Here is a 22,302-nt window from a genome sequence, read left to right on the forward strand (position 1 = left end):
ATTTTGCACATATAAATTTACAGAAAGTTTTTTTTTAAAGATTTTGTTTTATTTATTTGACAGAGATCACAAGTAGGCAGAGAGGCAGGCAGAGAAAGAGGGAGGAGGAAGGACGCTCCCTGCCAAGCAGAGAGCCCAATGCAGGGCTCAATCTCAGGACCCAAAGGCAGAGAGGTTTTAACCCACTGAGCCACCCAGGTGCCCTAAAGTTCCTAAAAGTTAACATGTTATATCAACTGTACATGAGTTTATTCTATCTAATGTGGACCAGGCATTAATATCCTCTTGTACGACTTTTAATATATTTTTTTAAAGATTTTTATTTATTTATTTGACAGAGAGAGAGAGAGTGATCACAAGAGATCACAAGTAGGCCGCAAAGGGGGGGGGGCATGCTCCCTGCTGAGCAGAGAGCCTGTTGTGGGGCTTGATCTCAGGACCTTGAGATCATGACCTGAGCTGAAGGCAGAGGCTTAACCCACTGGGCCACCCAGGCAGCCCCCCAAGCAATTTTTATATTTAAAACTTTGATGAATAGAAGTGAAAAACATATGCATCAAGATTAGGTCACAATATATAGCCACATTCTTTAATTTCTTTAAAAGGAGAGCTAATTCTTTTTAAGTAGTGAGGTCACACCGCGCACAATATTATCAATATTATGTAACATTCTAACAGGAGAAATAAATATTGAAACAATCTCATTGCCAAATTTCTCCAAGACTTGTGAAAACCAGGGAGTATCATTATTTTTAGTAGCTTCAACCCTAGATTTCAACTGCTTTATCTCTTCATTCATCTCTTCAGATTTCTTTCTAAATCCTTCATTGAGCAGATCACGTTGGACCTAAACAGAGAGTGAGAAGTAAAAATTTAAAATTACCATATTTTTTTCAAGAATTGTACTTCATATATTAAAATGTGGTTAAACTATCTTTGTTTTAGTCCTAAAATTGTTTCTGCTGAATCTAGAAAGGAGAATTTTGTATTGAGGAATATTTCCTGACTTGGACCTAAACATTGAGAAGAAACATAATTTAAAAACTTACAGAAATTCACACACCATTAAGGTTTTCCAGGATGCTAAGCCGATATGAGGACAAAGGTAACATGTTTCCGTAAAAAACAACAACAACAACAACAACAAAACAGTTGGAAGGTAGCCTTGGTTTGATCACACTCAGTCCCGTCCTACTTGTGTTGATATGGTCACCCAAATAGTAGAAATGATGGGAACTTATAAACTCTTATAGAAATCTATCATAAACATGTCTTGAAAGATAATGAGAGAATTCCTCCCTATGCCATCTGATAACTTGAGTAAACCACCCACACCTGGACACAATATAGCAAATTTAGAAGCTGTCAATTCCCTGTGTTTTTAAGTCTGTACATTTCTGATAGTTAAATGTCAGCATAGATCTATCTTACAGTCTTTGGGCAGTCATAGTGTTTCTTATAATTGTCAGTGATCTTGATAAAGCATACCATTGCTGCTTGTATTAAATACATATGGATCTTCAGAATTTAAGAAACAAGTCAGAGGACCATAGGGGAAGAGAGGAAAAAATAAAACTATGAAACCAGAGAGGGAGACAAACCATAAGAGACTCTTAAACTTGGGAAAAAATTTGTTAATTAAAAAAAATACATATGGTTGGAATATCTATTTACTCAAGCCTCATGAAACCATTTTAAAATCCCCCAAATAGCAATTCAAATGCTATCTATATTCTCCAAGAGCTTGGAGGTGCCCTACGCATCCTTAACTCTCTAGAGTCTACATATTTAGAGTGGAATTCAAAGAATTTTTTAGAAAAGAAGGAGGAGGAGGAGGGGAAAGGGCAGGAAGAGGACGAGGAGGAGGAAGAGGAGAGGAAGGAGAGGCAGAAGGAAAGGGAGAGGGAGAAGAATTCAAAGAACTCAAGGTTTTAATAAGTCACAAGCAGTTAATGGCAAGAGTGCTTCCTTCTATGAGCTCCATACCTGTAACCTTCACCCATCCTTTCCTGAGGTACCAGAAGAAGGACCGCCAAGCATTACCAAGGCCATGGGCAGACCTACCTTCAGCTTATGCTCCAAAATCATATTCTGTTCTTTAATTAGGTTTTCTCTCTCCTTCTTCATCTTCTTTTCCAGTTGGACTATGTTTTCCTGGAGACTCCTCTGTTGCGCCTCCATCTGCTGTTGCTGCTCCAGTAGTTTCTGTTTTAGCATCTCCTGTTCTCTCTCAGCGGCCTCCTTGCTGAGCCGCTCCTCTGCCCCAAGGAAAGTTTAGAGAGGGAAGATAATTAAGCAAGGATTTATATCTATCTAAGCTCAGAGACAAAACCAAATTGGAAGGGAAAGTGGAAAATCTCTGAATCATTCATGTCCTCACTATTGGAACCACATTTCAGAATATTTTGGGGAAGTCCCTGTCTGGCTGCCAAACAATCATAACGTTCCTTGTTTTTAGACTTAGCAGAGTTGTTCCAAGAAGAGAAAGCTCCTTGTTTTGCCCTCACACCTGCCTGAGGGCTATACCCAACCCATTGTGAGCCAAGCCCTGCCCCATACCTGCTATGGCCTTCTCCCCATCAGTGAGGGCTTTATCTGCCTGCCAGATGGATTTCTCTATTGAAGCCTGTGACTGCAGAAAGCTCTGGAGGACCTCATTCGCCTGAGGAACCAAGAAGAAGAACTTAGAGTTCCACTATGGAGATTAGTGCTGCAAAAACAAGTATGTCCATATGATTTTTGCTTCATGCTTAAAATTCTACAGTGGCTCCCTACAAGGTGTCCAAGCTCCTTAGTGTGACCAGAGACTCTCCATAGCTCCTGCTTCCTGTCTCCCTCCAGGCTCTCCCCTCGTGCTACTTCCTTCTACGTACTCTAGGTTCCAGCCAGTCAGAAATATGTTCAGTTCTATAAATCCACAGACTCTGATTCTTTGATATATTTGGCTTCTCACTGGGAAATGTTGCCTCTAATTTGTGCTCTTGCTCTCCTCTGTCATTTGCTGGCTTACTTTAGGCAAGTTATTTTAACCTGCTTGTGCCTCTCATTTCAGATCTATAAAATGTTGACAATAAATATAGACATTTCTAATGTTGTTTGAAGGATTAAACTTAAGAGTCTAGGGAAACAGCTTTACATTATGCCTGTAAGAAATAAGAGTTCAATATATATTAGTTGCATTATTATTTAATTATTTTTATGTTTGTACCTCAACCTTTGTAGCCCATTTTTTCTTATTTATTCTTTATTATTATACTATTTTTAATTTGAGTATAGTTGACGCACAATGTTATGCTAGGTTGGGGTGTACAACATTGTGGTTCTAAAGTTCTCACATTATGCTATGTTCACCACAGGTGTAGCCACCATCCAGCTCACTATATCACTATCACAATTTGTTGATTGTATTCCTTGTGCTTTGCGTTTCATTCTCATGACTAATTCATTCCATAACTGGAAACCTGTATCTCTCACCACTCTTTACCCATTTTGTCCTTTCTACCAACCCACTCCCCTTGGCAACCACCTGTTTGTTCTCTGTGTTTATTGGTCTGATTCTTTTTGTTTGCTTATTCATTTGTGTGTGTGTGTTTTATTTTTCCACTTATGAGTGAAATCATATGGTATTTCTCTTTCTCAGTCTGACTTATTTCACTTAGCATAATATCCTTTAGGTCAATCTATGTTGTCTCAGATGGCACGATCACATTCTTTCTATGGCTGCATAACAGTGCACCATATGGAGACCATCGTCACAGGTTGATATGTGTTATAACTTTGTATGCAATTGTCCGTGTATTTACTTCCTCTCTTACATTTGATCATATACTTAAGTACAATGACTCTAACTTGTAAATTGTCAGCACTTGGAATAGTCTATGCTGTGTTGTTGGATGAGGAAATGAGTAATTTCTATTCCATCTCTTGTGGGTTTCAGAAATCCATACTCTTTTGGGGGGGAATAAGCATTTCCACTCTTCTCAGGAGTAAATAGTAAATAGTGGACCTCAGAAGCTAAAACTGTCATGATATCCCCATGCTGTTGTCACCCACAACAGGGGCTGTGCTCTCAGATTATTTGAAGACCCCTTAGACTCCATTATGTAGGCTCCCCATGCTCCCCTATTCCTCACCTTCACTCCTTTCCTGGGCACTTGTGAATATTTCCATTCAATACTTTCTTTTGCTTCCCTGTAGAGCTTGTATCCCCCAGGAACAGAGAAAGTTCCTGCTGAAATACTTTCCGTTAGGACCTGTGACATTTCATCAAGGCTGGACTGGCAGTATTTAAGGGATGCCTCTTCATTCTGCTGCAAGAAATGCTCTTTCTTATCCTTTATGAGTTCCTACAAGGGGAAAGTAGAGAGATGTCACCTGAAGAAAGGAACAGAAACAATACCATTCCAAAGAATCTGGTAGAAGGATTGGTCTGTGGTCCTCATGAGAAAAGTGTTCTGTTGCAGAAGGACATGGAATAAAACAGGAATCCCAAGACTTGACTTACTCACAACCTTGAATGCTCTTTGCAAGACTCTGGGCAAGTTTCTTAAACTTCCTGGTTCTTCTGAAATGTTGGAGTTGTATTGCCTAATCTCTGGGGCTCCTTGCCATTGGAGCATTCAGTGATTTCATTGTCAATGATACAGTGATACAACAAGGAGCAATATAAGTTGAAAATGACCTGGAATGAGCATCTGATAAGAGAAAATTTGCTTTGTGACAATGGGAGTATGTTCCAGAAAGCAACCATGCTTAGGAATGACTTTTGGGTGTCGTGGGCAGGCTTGGAATTCATTGATGTATTTAAAGATCGGGAAGATATCTATACTTCAGAGATCAGAGAGATTACTAGATAACGTGCTTTAGTATAGGGAGTAAAAAAACAAAGAAATGTAGTCCTTTGAAACTATCTTTCACATAAGAATCCAGATTTCTTTATCCTTGAGTAAGACATGAGCCATGGGTCAATAAAAGCACTTCTAGGCTTCATTCTTCAAAAGGAAGAGTCCTGAAGAATAATTACTAAGACACATTACCACAAGAGACTTCTGGAACTCCTGCTTGTCATCCTTGAAGGAATGCTTCATGAACACTTCAATGGCTTCCTTCTCACAGTCTGCATGCACATCCAGCAGCTCCTGGAGCGTGTCTGTGGGGAGTGTCAGTCGCTGGGACATCTGCTCACTGTAGTGGTTGGCTGCCTTCTGCACGGCCTCAGAGTTCTCAAGCTGGGCTAGAGTTGTCACTGCATTCTCCACACAAGGGACTGCTCCAGTATTGATGGTATCCACATAGGTCACCACCAGAGTCTTCAGCCCTGAATGAACCAGGATATTGAAAGAATAAAGATCAAATTATTATCCCATAGGATTCCAGATTCTGAGACTACATTTCTGAAGTCACGTGTACTCGTACCTACCACCCTCTTCACCCCACTCTCTGCCACACAGCCCTGCCTCCTCCTATCTTCATCTTTGTTTTCCTATTGACTTTAAATTTTTATGGTCTGCAGGTCACATGGTTAAAAAAATTAAAAATTTACCTTTATCTAACATACTAAAAGGTATCTGGAATACATAATTTCTGATTAAAAAATTAAAAGCAAATTAAATTATATATGTATACAGATGGGGAAGGGTAAATCAGATTATATTTGTTCCAAATTCTGAAGCTTCCAGTGGATTTTCACCAATTTATTGGATACTATTTATTTTTGTACTGCTCTACACACCCAAAATGTTTGTTTGTTTATTTATTTATTTATTATTACAAATAAAGCTTATCAGATGGGACTTCTTTTGGGAAAAAAAAGGAAATATATTCTGTTTTTATATTGTTAGTGATTTTTTTCTGATCAGTGGAAGTTTTTTTTTTTTTTTCAGATAAGTCAATGACACAGATCAGTGACAAAGTGTGCAGTTTTGGAGAGGAATTTGTAAACTCCTAAAAGTGAGATAATTATAAAACAAACACATCTCTTCATGGAGTGAGAATGTGTGTATAATTCGAATTCCATATAGAATCAACCAAAAATGCTGATATTATGCCCCACAGAAATGGGAAAAGGAGACTCACGATTTCCAGTGATTGTGACTCCCTCTCTGAGAGTCTTGGTCCTTGCCTGGGTGTGGATGTAAGAACAAAAATTGTTTGCTTGTGTCAGGAATTTAGGATCCAGTTGATGTTCAGGTATATTCTCAATATTAGCTAGGAGTTTTGTTTCATTTACTGGCCGGTCAAAGACAAAACACTTCCGTTTTGGAAAGAAATGCCTGATGCATTCTCTGGGTAGATTGGATGTTTGGATTCTAGAGTTGTTGCCTGAAGGATAGGAACAACGGATTACCTTGGGAACAGTCTTGAGATAAGGGAGCTAATGGTTTTTATGATTGGGATTTTGATTCTTTTCTGTCTCCTGTGCTTGAAACACCTTTAACACAGACATTCAATACTTTCTTGAACAGCAAACTCATACCAATGGTAGCATTTTGGAAAGAAATTAGGGGAGACATCAGTCCAGGTAATTAAAGCCTATGGCTTAGAAGTCCAGACTTAAAAATGGTGGTAGAGTTGTCCATTAGATGTTTACTGAACGAATGGCAAAAAAAAAAAAAAAAAAAAAAAAATCAAGAGTCAAATGTAACTTCTTGATCTAAGGTAGAAACTGAGCTTGGGACCAAGTGCCACAATCAAGGGATAATGGAGCAGGTTTAGGAACAACAGTATTAAGCATATTCATACACTGGTTATTGAAGGAAAACTTCTTTGATGCTAGACATAATTTGCACAATGTTAGCTATTTTATTTCACAAAAACCTCAGAAGAGTAAATGTAACTAAAATGTAATTCTAGGATGTCACCACTACTCTGCAAACTCCTTGAGGTAAAGGGCTAGATTTGATTTAATAGCATTGCTCTTCGGCCTAGCCAGTTTCTCATTAAATGTTTTCAGAAACTCTAAGTAGAAAACTGAAAGCAAGAATGAATAAATCAAAATTGATCTTTCCCTCAAGGTTTAATGAGATCTGTACCATTATAAATGTAACCCATTAAGATAATTTATTATTTCAAAATTATAACATGGACAAATATATGGGAATTAAGAGAAAACTATGATATATACAGTAAAATGAATATTCTGATAATTATCAGAAATATTGAAAAGGTATAGATTGAAAAGGCATACTTCTTCAGGTTTACTTGGAACACATAGTCATTTTTTATGTGATATATCTATGCAGGTATTAGAAAATTATATCCTTCTTTGAGAAGATTAATATCTAACTGTAAAATACATTTTTATTGAAATATATTCTATATATAGTAATATGTTGATTTTCCATATAATTTCATGCCTAATGTGTTACAGTCAGTTGTTTTCTTCAACACAGAAGCCAAAGTAAGGAACATGTATCTGGTCTTTGGAAAGTTAAAGCACCCAGTGAAATCTGGTAGCTACATTAGCCATTGTTTAAAGAACAGATCAGTTTTGAATAATTTCATTCTGGCCTAGGCTCTGCTTTTCAACCTAAGCTCAAGTCACCATTTCAACAGACTTTAATCTAGTTTTGAATACAAATGCTATCCCAAAGATAACAGACTATGTTCAGCAGCTCCCACCCTCTATTGTACCACCCACTGCCCAGGCCATGTTCTAATACCTGGTATCAGCTTCAAGGCATTCTCCAGGTACTCATCTTCTGTGATAGGATGATCATTTAACTTCAGCTCCAGGGTAAAATCCCGTACAGCCCAGATAAAGTCTGGAAAAAAACTCACAAACTCCGTAGAATCTTCTGTTCCATCCTTTTCTGGGAAGGACTTTGCCCTGATTAGTTCTGTGAGCTCTGTCACATAACTAGGACTCAAGTTAAGGAAAAGGAAGTTCCCACTCATCATTCCCACTTTCCTCTAACAAAAAATTATAAACTCTCTCCTTGGCCCTGGGTCCCTCTGCTCCACCAAAAGCAGCTAAGTGACAGGGAAGGAGAAACTAACTAGAACTCTATTTCCATCAACATACTGAGATGAGTGGTTTGGTCCCTGGAAGGATACTGCAGCTGCTCCAGGGCCTGGTGGTTGATGGTGCCCATGCTGTTGTAGACAAAGGTGCTGCACAGAAGCACAGCCAGTGCAAAGATCCATGAGTCATTCTTAGGGTCACCCTAGAAAGCACATTAGAGCAAGAGTTTTAGGAGTTTAGTCTTTAGAAATTCATTCAGACACTTCTTCTATCAGTCTTCTATTACTTTAGCTAACATTCTTGCCATGCAAAGAAATAAGTTTGAAGACAGACATATATACAGATATCAACTTTGACAATTATAAAGACATTTTTTGTGATTGTGAGTCTTCCATATATAAAGAGATTCCAATATTGCATAGGTTTCTTTTTCCTCAATGGGATGAAATAAAGTAACATATATAGAAAAACTAGTACAGTACCTGGTGTGCAATGGTGAGTGATAGCATTTATTCATTCTATGTAGAGCTATATAAAATATACCAAAGTCGCTATAACTGGGAATTCAAATTATATTCAATTAAATTCCACAAATGTTTATAGGAAGCTACTGAATGTATCCCACCGCTTTTTTATTTAAGAAGCAAACTTGAAAATAGCAATAGTTACTTTCAGGGTGACTGTTTTAAAGTGGTGGTGACAAACATCCATAACAATGAATGTAATAAAGATGACAATACCTATAAAGATATTAGTAATCTTATATTTTAGTAATGTCCATAAGCAGTGGAACCTATAGCTGTGATAGAAATGATGGAAGACCATTCCATGCTCTTGGATCAGAAGAATAAACATTGTTAAAATGTCTGTACTGCCTAGAGCAATCTATACTTTTAATGCTATTTCGATCAAAATTCCACTGGTATTCTTCAAGGAGCTGGAGCAAAGAATCCTAAAATTTGTATGGAATCAGAAGAGACCCCGAATCACTAAGGAAATGTTGAAAAACAAAAATAAAGCTGGGGGCATCACGTTACCTGATTTCAAGCTTTATTACAAAGCTGTGATCACCAAGACAGCATGGTACTGGCATAAAAACAGACACATAGACCAGTGGAACAGAGTAGAGAGCCCAGATATGGACCCTCAACTCTATGGTCAATTAATCTTCGACAAAACAGGAAAAAATACACAGTGGAAAAAAAGACAGTCTCTTCAATAAATGGTTCTGGGAAAACTGGACAGCTATATGTAGAAGAATGAAACTCGACCATTCTCTTAAACCGTACACAAAGATAAACTCAAAATGGATAAAAGACCTCAACGTGCGACAGGAATCCATCAGAATCCTAGAGGAGAACATAGGCAGTAATCTTTTCGATATCAGCCACAGCAACTTCTTTCAAGATATGTCTCCAAAGGTAAAGGAAACAAAAGTGAAAATAAACTTTTGGGACTTCATCAAAATCAAAAGCTTCTGTACAGCAAAGGAAACAGTCAAAAAAACAAAGAGACAACCCACGGAATGGGAGAAGATATTTGCAAATGACAGTACAGACAAAAGGTTGATATCCAGGATCTATAATGAACTCCTCAACTCAACACACACGAAACAGGCAAACATATCAAAAAATGGGCAGAAGATATGAACAGACACTTCTCCAATGAAGACATACAAATGGCTATCAGACACATGAAAAAATGTTCATCATCACTAGCCATCAGGGAGATTCAAATTAAAACCACATTGAGATATCACCTTACACCAGTTAGAATGGCCAAAATTAACAAAACAGGAAACAACATGTGTTGGAGAGGATGTGGAAAAAGGGGAACCCTCTTCCACTGTTGGTGGGAATGCAAGTTGGTGCAGCCACTTTGGAGAACAGTGTGGAGATTCCTCAAGAAATTAAAAATCGAACTTCCCTATGACCCGGCAATTGCACTCCTGGGTATTTACCCCAAAGATACAGATGGAGTGAAAAGAAGGGCCATCTGTACCCCAATGTATATAGCAGCAATGGCCACGGTCGCCAAACTGTAGAAAGAACCAAGATGCCCTTCAACAGACGAATGGATAAGGAAGATGTGGTCCATATACACTATGGAGTATTATGCCTCCATCAGAAAGGATGAATACACAACTTTTGTAGCAACATGGACAGGACTGGAAGAGCTTATACTGAGTGTAATAAATCAAGCAGAGAGAGTCAATTATCATATGGTTTCACTTATTTGTGGAGCATAACAAATATCATGGAGGACAAGGGGAGATGGAGAGGAGAAGGGAGTTGGGGGAAACTAGAAGGGGAGGTGTACCATGACAGACTATGGGCTCTGAAAAACAATCTGAGGGTTTTGAAGGGGCAAGGGGTAGGAGGTTGGGGTACCAGGTGGTGGGTATTATAGAGGGCACAGATTGCATGGAGCACTGGGTGTGGTGCAAAAATAATGAATACTGTTATGCTGAAAATAAAAATTAAATTTAAAAAAATAAAGAGAAATGAAGATTTAGAATTTTATCAAGGAAGGCCAGAACTGTGGAACTTGGAGAAAGAGTATATGTTATGAAGGCTTACTGGAAGTCTTGAGCTGAATTTCAAGAACTCGACAAATACAGACATGAAGAAACACAGACTTCATTCTCAGCATGTCTCATGTGCATGTTGTTTCTTAATACATGTGTATTATTGTATGTGTGTGTTTGTGGGTCTTTGATTCCACATATGAGTGAAATTATGAGGTATTTGTCTTTCTCAGTCTGACTTATTTCACTTAGGATAATACTCTCTAGGTCTTTCCATGCTGTTGGAAATGGCACAATCTCATCCTTTTTTATGTCTTTGTAATATTCCATTGTGTATTTATACCACATCTTCCTTATCCATTTGTCTACTAATGGACTCTTAGGTTGTTTCCATATCTTGGCTTTGTAAATAATGCTGCAGTAAACAGAGGGGTGCATATACCTCTTTGGATTAGTGTTTTCCTCTTCTTTTTGGTAAATAGTAATAGAATTATTGAAACATATGGTATTTCTACTTTTAACTTCTTGAGAAACCTCCATACTGATTTCCACAAATTAAAAATTAATAGAAAAAGAAATAGATAATTTCTAACTCCTCTTTTGGAATAAATGGAGAGCTACAGAAATTTAAATACCATTTCCAAGTAAGTCTCAATGTAAGGCACATAAGGAGTAATCATTCATTTCACCCATTAGTAGCAAGTTAAAAAAAAAAATTCATCCGAAAATGCTTGTTATAGGACAAACACATGCTGTTGTTGCTGTTCAAAGACTTATTTACCTATTTGGGAGAAAGAGAGCCAGGGTGGGGAGGAGAAGGAGAGAGTCTTGAAGTAGAATAGACTCTGCCATGAGTGTGGAGCTGAGTGGGGCTGAATCTCACCACCCCAAGGTCACACCTAAGCCAAAACTGAGAGTCAGTGTACCAGCTGTGCCAGATCTGGTGCCCCCAAACACTTGCTTTTATAGAACCAGCACATTCAGAGGTATCTCAAAGTCTTCTGTAATGCTCTTTGGGTAGATGATGAATTTCACCATAAGAAATGTAAACATAATCTCTTAACTCCACACCTCTAATACACACTTCATCTGGAAGATAAATCAGAAATATTTCTTCTCCTAGGATGGAGTTGATGTTTCTCCTCTTTCCCATCAAGGCACCCTTATGTTTAACATAAGTGGTACAGACTATGTGTGCTGCCCATATCACTTTGTAAAATTGAAGGACTGATTCCCCCAGCTAGTGGGAGTGCTGATGGAAGAAAAATTATTCTGTTAATTAGAAAGTCTTCCAGAGTAGGCTTTCCATGATTTATCCGCACCCTTGTCCCAACTCAGGATAAAAATCACCCCAGCAAGAGAACTCCCATGGAAGTGACAGAAGTCAACAACTGCATTGTGATACAACTTTTTCCTCTCTCCAACTTGCTTCTTTCCCAGTCAAATTTTATTAAATCTGACTGCATTTGTGTGGTCTTCTCAACTGGACTGAAGATGCGTTGAGGGTAGGACATTTATTGTAGTGACTGTCATCTAAAGTAGTAAGCCAGGAGACTTCAACTTAGCTATTCAATAATTATTTCTTAAATTTAATCAAATACTTCAGAGCCCCTTGGTGGTTCAGTCAGCTGAGCATCTGACTCTTGGTTTCAGCTCAACTCATGATCTGCAGGTCATGTGATCAAGCTCTAAATCAGGGTCTGTGCTCAGCAGGGAGTCTACTTGAGATTCTCTCTCTCTCACTCAGCCCCTCCAATGACTCACAGTCTTAATATATCTCACTATCTCTCAAATAAATAAATAAGTGTTTTAAAAATATTTATAAAATAATTCAAATGATTCAACCAGTATCAAGAAATAAAAGATTTTATCTAATATACCATATCTTACCTAGAAGTGAACTTTTAAAGAAACCAGAATGCCTTATTTATTATTATTGGATTTCTAGATTTTGCAAATAGATCACAACAGTTAAATTACAAAAATATCATGAAGAAGTAAGGAGCAAATACAGAATAAAAGGGGTTTACCTGTGACTGTCTTCTTACCTTTTCCACATCACCCAGGCCCTCGGTATCCAGAAGGACCAGGGTGTGGTTTGGCTTGCAGGGGTGAGGCACACACCATATCCAGATGCCCTTGGTTTTAGACTGCACTGTAGAGCCCAGAGGGAAACCTGCAAGGGGAGGGGAGAAGGCAACATACAGTGACAGGAGATTCATCTAAGCAGCCAGAGGGTACAAAGTCAGACTTTTTGGAATGTAAATAAATACCCTAGCATACAAGATGGCTCTTTCTCAAATTCCTTAAGGATGTCCCATTTTGTGTCTTCTGATTCAAGGAGGGCAGTGATGCCAGGCAAGTGGTCAAGATGGAGGCAAAGAGCCATTATTGAAGGAAAAATAAATTTGAAAAATGGAAATCACTGATAACCATCAATGAGAATTTTGAGAGAATGTTGAGGCACAAAGTCAGAGAACAGTGAATAAAGAGAAACATGGGAAAAGAAAAAGTAGACAAAGGAAACTGAGATCACATTTTTTTCCAAAGTGATTAAAAAAGGGGGGAGAAAAAAAAGGGGGGGGGAGGAAGGTTGTCAACTACAATAGGATGTGAAACCCAGGAAGGAATTTTAAGATGATAGATGTCCTGGGGTCCTTGAGCACAACAGTCAAAAAAGAATTCTTGAGATATTTCATAGTGCAACTTAGTAAGTTTATTCAAGTAGCATGGGGATAAGACCCATTGGCAAAAGAGCTACACTTTTTCTGTATGAAGCTGGTGGTTATATGCTTACAACTCAAGAGGAAGGGGATGTGTAGAGGTATTAGATCATAAATGTATCTTCAAATTTCTATTCATAAACTACTTTTGCAAGATTTCTCTGGTGCTTCTTATTCAGTTCAATAGCAGCTATTGGTGAGGTATACAGGCAGTCCTGAGACTCTTCAAGAATGTAGCAGCCGGCACATATTTGATCCTTATCAGAATTATGCAGGCTATAGGTCAGCCTTCTGGGCTTAAGGTGAACATTTTTCTATTTCTATCCCTCAATGTGTATTCAGACACCTTTTATGTTGATATCCCATAAAAAAGTAAATGTGTTCTAAGGGAGAAGAGATGCAATTATAAGAGCCCAGTACTTGATCAGGTTAAAGAAGGTAGGATCCTGAGCATTAGCAAGGAAGATTTTCCTTAGCAGCAGTAAAACAGCATGGTAACAGATTACATTAAGAGTAATTTAGTGGTGAGAATTAGAATCAGAAGGTTGGTTGATTGTGAGGAGTTTGGTTCTCCTTTCTTGTGACCAGGGAAAAAAAAACTAAAGGCATGAGAGATATGGTTAGAGGTAACCAGTTGGCCCCAGGCTGAGTACAACACTCACCTCGGTTCTGTCCTGCAAGACGGTTCATCAAGTAGGATTTGCCGGTACGATACAGTCCTACAATGGCCACCACCACTACTGGTTGAGAAATCCTTTCAAGAATCTGTACAGCTGTCTGGTTCACTGACAGCTGCATATTGTTGTTTTCCACCAGACAAATGGGGGCTGTCATATGGGGTCCAGATGCCATGGCAACCTGCCAACCTAAAAAAGCCTCCTAGTAGAAATAAGATTACAAAGTCATTCTCTGACTTGGAGTTATCCAAAGCACCCATCGGTTTAGGACTAGGTGAAACTTCTGCACTTTCTATGAGACAAAATGTAATCTAGAGTTACAAGACCGCAGAGGGCTTCCTCTATTACTCCCTCAAATTTGTGATGATATTAGTGATGAAACATAGAATATTATTCTTCAAAGTTTTGCTTCAATAGTAATAATAAAATTCAAGCAATTGTTACTGTCACTGAGAGCCTACAATATACCAGGCCCTGTGAAACATACCTTACATACTCAGCCTCATTGATACTTATAAGACCCTACAAGTTAGAAATTATTGTACCCCTTGTACCTGCTTTACAAAAAAAATAAATGAGTCTAACAAAAGCTGAGTAAGACATAAAGCCAGGGTTAAGCCTAGACAACTGAGCAAACTGGCAAGCTAGGAAGTTCTAAGCTCTTATTTCCCTGAGGACATATAAAAAATAACCAAAATATTGGCTAGAATAATCTTACAGTAGTTCTGCAAAAAGAGTCAAATATCTAAAGCCACCAAGCAAACATCCAGTGAAGAAAAAGCCATATTAAAAATGGTAGGAAATTCTGTGGTATTTCTGCAAAAAGAATAAAGAAGGTGAAAGAAGTGTCTTCTGTGAAACATAACACCTTTCAAACACACTGGAGTTTATGTTAATGAGGTGATTTTGGAACATACCCTGGATGACCACAGAGGGAAGACTGGTTGCCAAGGGAACCAACCATGTGATTAGAGGGTTCAGCCTCAATCCCAGCCCTGGGGCAGAGAGAAAAGCTGCAGGCTGAGTTAGTAACCAAAGGCCAATGATTTACTCAATCATGCCTATTTAATGAGGACTACATTAGAAACCTTAACTGAAGGAGTTTAAAGAGCTTCTGGGTTGGCGAACATGTGCATGTACTCAGAGGGTGGTGTGCACAGAGAGAGGATGAGAGGATGGAAGCTCCACACCCTTTTTTTGATACCTTGCCCTACACATCTCTCTTATCTTGCTGTTTTGGGGTTATATCCTCTTTCTTTCTTTCTTTCTTTCTTTCTCTCTTATAAACCAATAGTCTAGTGAGTGAACTGTTTTTCATGAGTTCTGGAAGCTGTTCTAGCAAAGTACTGAATGTGGAGTACAGATGGAGAACATAGCCACTCAGAAGCACAGGTGACAAGCTGGAATTGAGATTGGCACCTGAAGTGGGGCTAGTCCTGTGGGGCTGTGTCCTTACTTTGTAGGGCAGGCACTAACTTCAGACTGTTTGTGTCAGAATTACTTACTGCGGAAGATTGCCCATATATGTGGTGACCAGAAATGAGGTATTGAAAACAGTGTGGCGAGAAATAGAATTTTTTTCCCTTTTCAGGGTAGAGACAAACAATAGACCATCAAAGGCCCCAAGGAGATGTTCAGAGGGTAATTAAGACATTTAAAAGCAGCACGTATAGGGGGAGATTGAAAAAGCCACACATAAGCTCAGGTAGGATGCGTGCTCAGAAAAGCCCTAAGAAGATTTTTAAGGTTTCTCCCTAGGTTAAGCCTAAGGCTCAAGACCAAGACCCAGCTAATGAGCAAAGACTTCCTTAGTACAAAAGCTGTATACAAAGAATGGAAAAGGTGGCTGTTTCTATAAATGAGCAGTTTTCAACTGAAACAGCAAAAATCACAAGGCATGCAGAGAAATAAGAAAATGCAGCCCATTCAAAGGAAGTAAACAAATGTGGCAGGAAACATCCCTGAAGAAACACAAGCATTGCATGTTCTAGGCAAAGACTAAAGTAATTTTCTTAACTATGCTCAAAAAGCTAAATGGAAACACAACTAAAGTAAATCAGGAAAATGATATATAAATAAAATCAGTCCAGTTGCAGTGTGTACTGGTGTAAAGATAGGTATATTGACCAACGGAATAGAACAGAGAGACCAGAAATAAATCCTCCCATACATGGCCAAATGATTTTTGACAAGCCTGCTGAGATTTTCCCAATGGGGAAAGCACAGTGTTTTCAAGAAGCGGTGCTGGGGAAATGTGATATTCACATGCAACAGGATGAAGTTGGGCCATTATTTTAACACCATTTATAAAATTTATCTCAAAACATATCAAAGATTTAAACAGAAGAGATGAAACTACAAAAATTCATAGAAGCAAACACAGGAGAAAGCCTTCGTGGTACTGGATTTGACAATGATATTTTTGGATAGCACACCAAAGGCGTGATCAAAATATGAAAAAATGTTAAATAGGACTTCATCAAAGTTAATAACTTTTGTATATCAAAGAGCACCTTCAACAGAGTAACAAGGAAACTCATAGAATAAGAGAAGAGAACTGATCTATCACATATCTGGTAACGGATTAATATCCAGAATCTTTAAGAACTCTTCCAACTCAGTAATAACAACAAAAACAATGCAATTCAAAAATGGGCAAAGGACTCAGACATTTCTCCCAAGAAGATACCTTTATGCAATAGATTCGTGAAAAGATGTTCAACATCACTAATCATTATGAGAATGCAAATCAAAACCACAGTGAGGTACAACTTCACACCCATTAGCATAGCCATTATCAAAAAAATGAAAACAAAAACAAACTGAACAACTAGCACTGACCAAGATGTAGGAAAAATTGGAACCCTTGTGCATTGCTGGTAGGCATGGAAAATGTTACAACCACTGTGGAAACACTATGCTGGTTCCCCTCAGAGTCTACCATTTGATCCAGCAATTCTGTATCAGGGCATATGTAGAAAAATATCAAAAGTTTGACTCCAAACTCAACACCCAAAAAACAGAAAATCATGTCAAAAACGAGGCAGATGACATGCACAGATACTTCTCTAAAGAAGACACACAAATGGCTAGCAGACACACGAAAAAATGTTCATCATCATTAGCCACCAGGGAGATTCAAATAAAAACCACATTGAGATACCACCCTATACCAGTTAGAATGGCAAAGATTAACAAGACAGGAAACAACAAATGTTGGAGAGGATGTGGAGAAAGGGGAACCCTCTAACATTGTTGGTGGGAATGCAAGTTGGTGCAGCCACTTTGGAAAACAGTGTAGAGATTCCTCAAAAAATTAAAAATAGAGCTACACTTTGACCCTGCAATTGCACTACTGGGTACTTGCCCCAAAGATACAGTTGTAGTGAAAAGAAGGTCCATATGTACCCTAATATTCATGCAGCAGTGTCCACAATTGCCAAACTGTGGAAAGAGCCAAGATGCCCTTGAACAGGCAAATGGATAAAGAAGATGTGGTCCATATATATAATGGATTATTAGGATTATTACTCAGCCATCAGGAAGGATGAATACTCAACTTTTATATCAACATGGATGAGACTGGAGGAGATTATGCTGAGTGAAATAAATCAAGCAGAGAAAGTCAATTATCACATGGTTTTACTTGTGGAACATAAGGAATAACATAAGGACATTAGGAGAAGGAAATGAAAAGTAAAGGGAGGGTTTGGGAGGGGGAGGTGAATCATGAGAGAATATGGATTCTGAGGAACAGAGGGTTTTAGAGGGGAGATGATGGGGGAATGGGTCGGCCTGGTGGTGAATATTAAGGAGGGCACGTTTTGCATGGAGCCCTGGGTGTGGTACATAAACAATGAATCTTGGAACACTGAAAAAATAAAACTAAATTTAAAAAAATTAAAAATAAAAGGAGGGACTCAAACAGATTTTGTACACCAGTATTCATAGCAACAGTATTCATAGTAGCCAAGAAGTGAAAATGTCCATGAAGGGATGAATGGATCAACCAAATGTGTCATAATCATACAATGGAATATTTTTCAGCTGTAAAAAAGAATGAAATTCTGATACATGTTACAGCATTGATGAACATTGAAGACATTCTTCTAAAGTGAAATAAGCCAGACACAGAGGACAAATACTTCATGATTTCACTTACAAGAAGTACCTAAAATAGTCAAAGGCATAGAGACAGAAAGTAGAATAGTGTTTACCATGGGCAGAAGGCAGGGGAATAGGGAGTTACTGTTCAAAGGGTACTGAGTTTCCATTTGAGATGAAAAAAATCTCTGGGGACAGATAGTGGTAATAGTTGTGCAACAGTGAGAATGTACTTAGTGTCACTGAACTACACTCTTAAAATGGCTAAAATGGTAAATTTTATGTTACACATATTTTTTATTACAATTTTAAAGCATTTTTTTAAAAAAACAACAACAACTGGATAATCCATTTCTCTGTCATATGCTACTGCAGCCACTTAGTGGACAGAGTGTTCTTCCTTAAAGACATTGATTATCCTGTCAGTTCCTTTATCAGTAGATTAACCTATGTAGCTTCTCTTCATAATCACATATCACATTGTGCTCTCTAGTATTAGAGAGCTGTGAACATGTGAACCCTGCGCTCATCTTTGTCTGCAGGTTGACAAGTACTGGGAATGGGAGTGGTAAGTGAAATGAGGTCAGTCTAAAGAATGTAGCCTCCCTTTTTAACAGGGACGGCAGGAGAATGTCCTGAATCTTGAGATACTACATGCTGAAGTACTTAGCTGAGATGGTCAATTTTTATGCAAATTACTGCTATGAATGGAAACTATATATATATTTATATATATAACTATATATATATGAGTGTGTGTGTGTATGCAAATATCATTTTATATTATGTAGGGAGACATACACATATATCTAGAGAGATAAAGCAAATCTAGCAAAATGTCACCAGTCGAGAAATCTAGGTGAATAAATAGTATTTGAGATTTTCTTGTAAATGTTTTTTAAATTAAATTTTAATATAAAAAATTAAGTACTTAAGGTAAAATTGTGGTCTCCTGACACATTTTTGATTGCATTATATTAAAATGGTTTTCTAATATTGTGGAGTTACATAACATTTTTGACATAAGAGACTCCATTTTGAAGCTCCATTTTCTTTTCCAAAGAATGAGCTCTTTAACTGGACCAGAGTGGTAACAATTTCAAGCGATTGCTCATAAAATATCAGCAGAGCAACTGACATGTAGATCATATGAGGACAGTAAAGTTAATGCATACGAGGGACAGCTTCATTTGATAGCACCAGTAACATCATCAACAAGATGGTAATCAGAAGAGCTCCACCAGTCAGCATTAAATCCGTGTTTTTTCTCTACTCTTTATCTAAATAAGAAGATTAGAAGACCCTTCCTTCTTTCTCATAAAAACCCCATACTTTTCCCACATGAACAGGACACTTTTCTGTTCACCTTAGAATCTGGCTCCCCAAATTACAATTCTGAGACCCCAATAAAGGCCTTTGCTCATCTTCAATTTTACCTCCTTTTCTCGGTTCACAATATGTATTTTTCATAATCAGAATATGTAAACATGCTATTATATTCAAATGTTTCCAATATGCAGTTTTATATTTATATGTCACATATTCAAAAAGTGTCTAACACCAGCTCTATTATTTACTGCTCATGGCCCCTTAAACAATGAGCCTTACCTAGCTAAACCCAAGATTTTAAAGATAATTATAAGGGTAATGTGGATAAAATTATAGGTCCAACCTGGAGGATATTTTGATAATTGAATTAGATACCATAAACTTTTGTCTTAGCATAGCATGCAGCACAAAATAGGATTTTAGTGTGTGTTGAATAAATGGAGATTTATCTGCCAACAATTGCATTGAACAATTTGGTCCTTTGGGCTGCATTTCAACCCACTCCACAAACTACAGATTTCTAAGAAACAAGATCTACAAATAAATTCTTTGTCAGATCAGAACAGTAAGCAAGGTCCGACACATGCTCCTGTCCCACCCTCTTCTGTCTGATTCTTCAGTGTGGGGAGCAATGAACGTGCAGGTAAAACAGAAGCCTTGAACAGCTACGTTGTAATGCCTGAAGGTGCACGGTCCCCTCCTTACAGAGAAGATTAGAAGAAGCTGAGGGAGATGTGACAGGAACAACTGAACAACTTTATGAAAACAGGTCTGCGGTTTCCTAGCTGTGAATGAGCCACAGAGCTTTTTACTTCAAATGAGCAAAGTACAACTGTTCGATCCTGTTCAGGACTGGCTTTCAACATTTGAACTGCCCAAGAATCATCCAAAGAAATTGTTAAACCCAGATTCTATACATTTAACAACCGGTGCAGGTGATTCTGATGTTCCTACGAAAAAATCAACAAACACCAGAGGGGGGCAAGGAGACAGAGACAGACAGACTGACAACATAGTTATTTTTAACTAATAAAGATCAGTGATGTGGGAACTAAATTTATTTCTACATGGAGATTTACAGAACTCTCAATCTGAAGCTTTCTTAAGTTTGACTAATAGAAAGATTAGAAAGAAATTATCTCTTTAGATTATCATTGCCTGTAAGCTCCTTGATGGACACTGTCTTGTTCTATGAATTCTAATGTCTGCCACAGAGCCTGGTAAGAGTAAATTAGGGAGGCTCCCATGGGGACTCCTTCCACTCTAGTTTCTGCTTTCCTGAGCTGACACTGTTCCCGAAGCAGCATATCCAGGGAGACATGGTGTGCTTGGCTGTTCCTTTGCAGCTGATACCGTTTCAGAGGCAGAGCTGAGCTTCCCTAAAACTAAAGCCAGCCAAGACCCTGATGGGTCAGACAAAAGGCAACCTGCCCCTCCTGCCATTCCTCAGTTGTCACTTTCAATCAGAGATCAAGTCCAGTTCAAGACCATGTTGCATATAAAAGAAGATGCACTTACCTACTATGTAGCACAGCAGGTTCGAGAACAGTCTTAGCTGCTCACTGCTTGCTCACTTGCTCCTTCCACCTTTTAGCTTCCTCGTATAAAAGCTTAAAAAAAAAAAAAACAAACTAAGGAAGTTAGAAACTTCTACCATTTAAATCACGTGTTAAAATTGAAATTGAAAGTAGAAGTAATTCAGGCAACATGAATCACCAGACTAGACCGTACATGTGGATGTTCAGTTCAGGATGAGATGAAATGAGGGCAAGCCCACAGTACTCAAGAGTCAGATCTTAGTAAACACACTCCCTCAGCTTTCTTTTGTCTTCCCCACCTTTGAGGACTTTGCTGGCCTCTCTTGTTCATATGTCTCTCTCAGTGGGCTTAAGTTTCCTTAACACACAGGAAAAATAGAAAATTCTTGGCACAAATATAAGGAAAGTTATATAAAGCAAGATTTATTTCAACTATTTTTCTTCTAGTGGGAATTCCTGAGTTCATTTGTCAGTGGAGAGCTTTAAGATTTTAAATATGGTCCCTATTATATAGTGCCAAGGAAAATTGAATGAGCTCTTTAGAATTTTTTTTCTGGACTAATGTATGTTTATTTTTACTTAATTTTTAAAATTTTAATTCCAATGTAGTAAACATACAGTGTTATATTAGTGTCAGGTGTACAATATAGTGATTCAGCAATTCCATATATTACTTAGTGCTCATCAAGATAAGGGTACTCTTAATCCCCTTCACCTATTTCACCCAATCCCCATCCACCTCCCCTCTGCTAACCATTAGCTTTTCCTCTATAGTTAAGAGTCTGTTTTGGGGTTGTATCTTTTTTTTTCCCTTTATTTGTTTTATTTCCACATATGTTCTCTGGCTTATTTTACTTAGCATTAAATTAAATACTGGCGTATTTCTCATTCTCTGGCTTATTTTACTTAGCATTATATTCTCAAGATGCATACGTATTGTTGCCAATGGCAATATTTCATTCTTTTTATGGCTGAATAATATTCCATTATAAATATACCGCCTCTTCTTAACCCATTCATCTATTTTTGGACATTTGGTCTGCTTCCATAATTTAGCTATGTAAATAATACTGCAACAAACATAGTGGTGCATGTATCCTTTTGAGTCATTGTTCTTGTGTTCTTTGGGTAATACCCAGTAGCGCAATTACTGGATCATTTGGAATATATTTTAACTTTTCAGGGTATATTCATACTTTCTTACACAGTGGCTGCACCAGTTTGCATTTCTATCAACACACACAAGCTTTCCTTTTTCTCCATATCCTCACCAACATTTCTTTCTTGTGTCTTTTATTTTAGCTATTCTGACAGATGTGAGGTGATATCTCATTGTGGTTTTGATTCGCATTTCCCTGATAATGAGTGATGTTGAGCCTCTTTTCATGTGTCTGTTGGCCATCTGTGTGTGGTCTTTGGGGAAATGTATATTCGCGTCTTC

The 22,302-nt window shown here is 38.0% G+C and overlaps 1 protein-coding gene across 2 annotated transcripts; it reads right to left on the bottom strand.

Moving 5' to 3' along the window:
• Nucleotides 1-304: 304 nt before the first annotated feature.
• LOC309843263 (guanylate-binding protein 6-like) lies at nt 305-21,087 on the bottom strand. Of its 2 annotated transcripts, XM_082688587.1 has the most exons (12): nt 21,055-21,087; nt 20,842-20,933; nt 13,876-14,092; nt 12,539-12,666; nt 8,056-8,165; nt 7,662-7,858; nt 6,076-6,321; nt 5,037-5,317; nt 4,134-4,346; nt 2,560-2,662; nt 2,065-2,258; nt 305-847 (listed from the first exon to the last, which is right to left on the bottom strand). In XM_082688587.1, exons 3-12 carry the CDS (start codon nt 14,063-14,065, stop codon nt 611-613), a joined length of 1,899 nt encoding a protein of 632 aa, XP_082544713.1. In that variant the 5' UTR covers nt 14,066-14,092; nt 20,842-20,933; nt 21,055-21,087; the 3' UTR covers nt 305-610. The 2 variants fall into 2 exon arrangements, with proteins under 2 accessions (XP_082544713.1, XP_082544714.1); XM_082688588.1 differs by lacking the exon at nt 21,055-21,087 and having other exon boundaries at nt 13,876-14,089; nt 20,838-20,903.
• Nucleotides 21,088-22,302: the final 1,215 nt, after the last annotated feature.

The sequence above is a fragment of the Mustela nivalis genome (assembly GCF_964662115.1).
Source record: "Mustela nivalis genome assembly, chromosome: 10".
Classification (NCBI taxonomy): domain Eukaryota; kingdom Metazoa; phylum Chordata; class Mammalia; order Carnivora; family Mustelidae; genus Mustela; species Mustela nivalis.

Coding starts and splice junctions, on each gene's coding strand:
- LOC309843263 (XM_082688587.1), bottom strand. CDS start 14,065: ATGGCATCTGGACCCCATATGACAGCCCCCATTTGTCTGGTGGAAAAC. Junction 12,667..13,875: donor TCTTGCAGGACAGAACCGAG/GTGAGTGTTGTA, acceptor CTCCCCTTGCAG/GTTTCCCTCTGGGCTCTACA. Junction 7,859..8,055: donor CAGGCCCTGGAGCAGCTGCA/GTATCCTTCCAG, acceptor CTTGAGTCCTAG/TTATGTGACAGAGCTCACAG.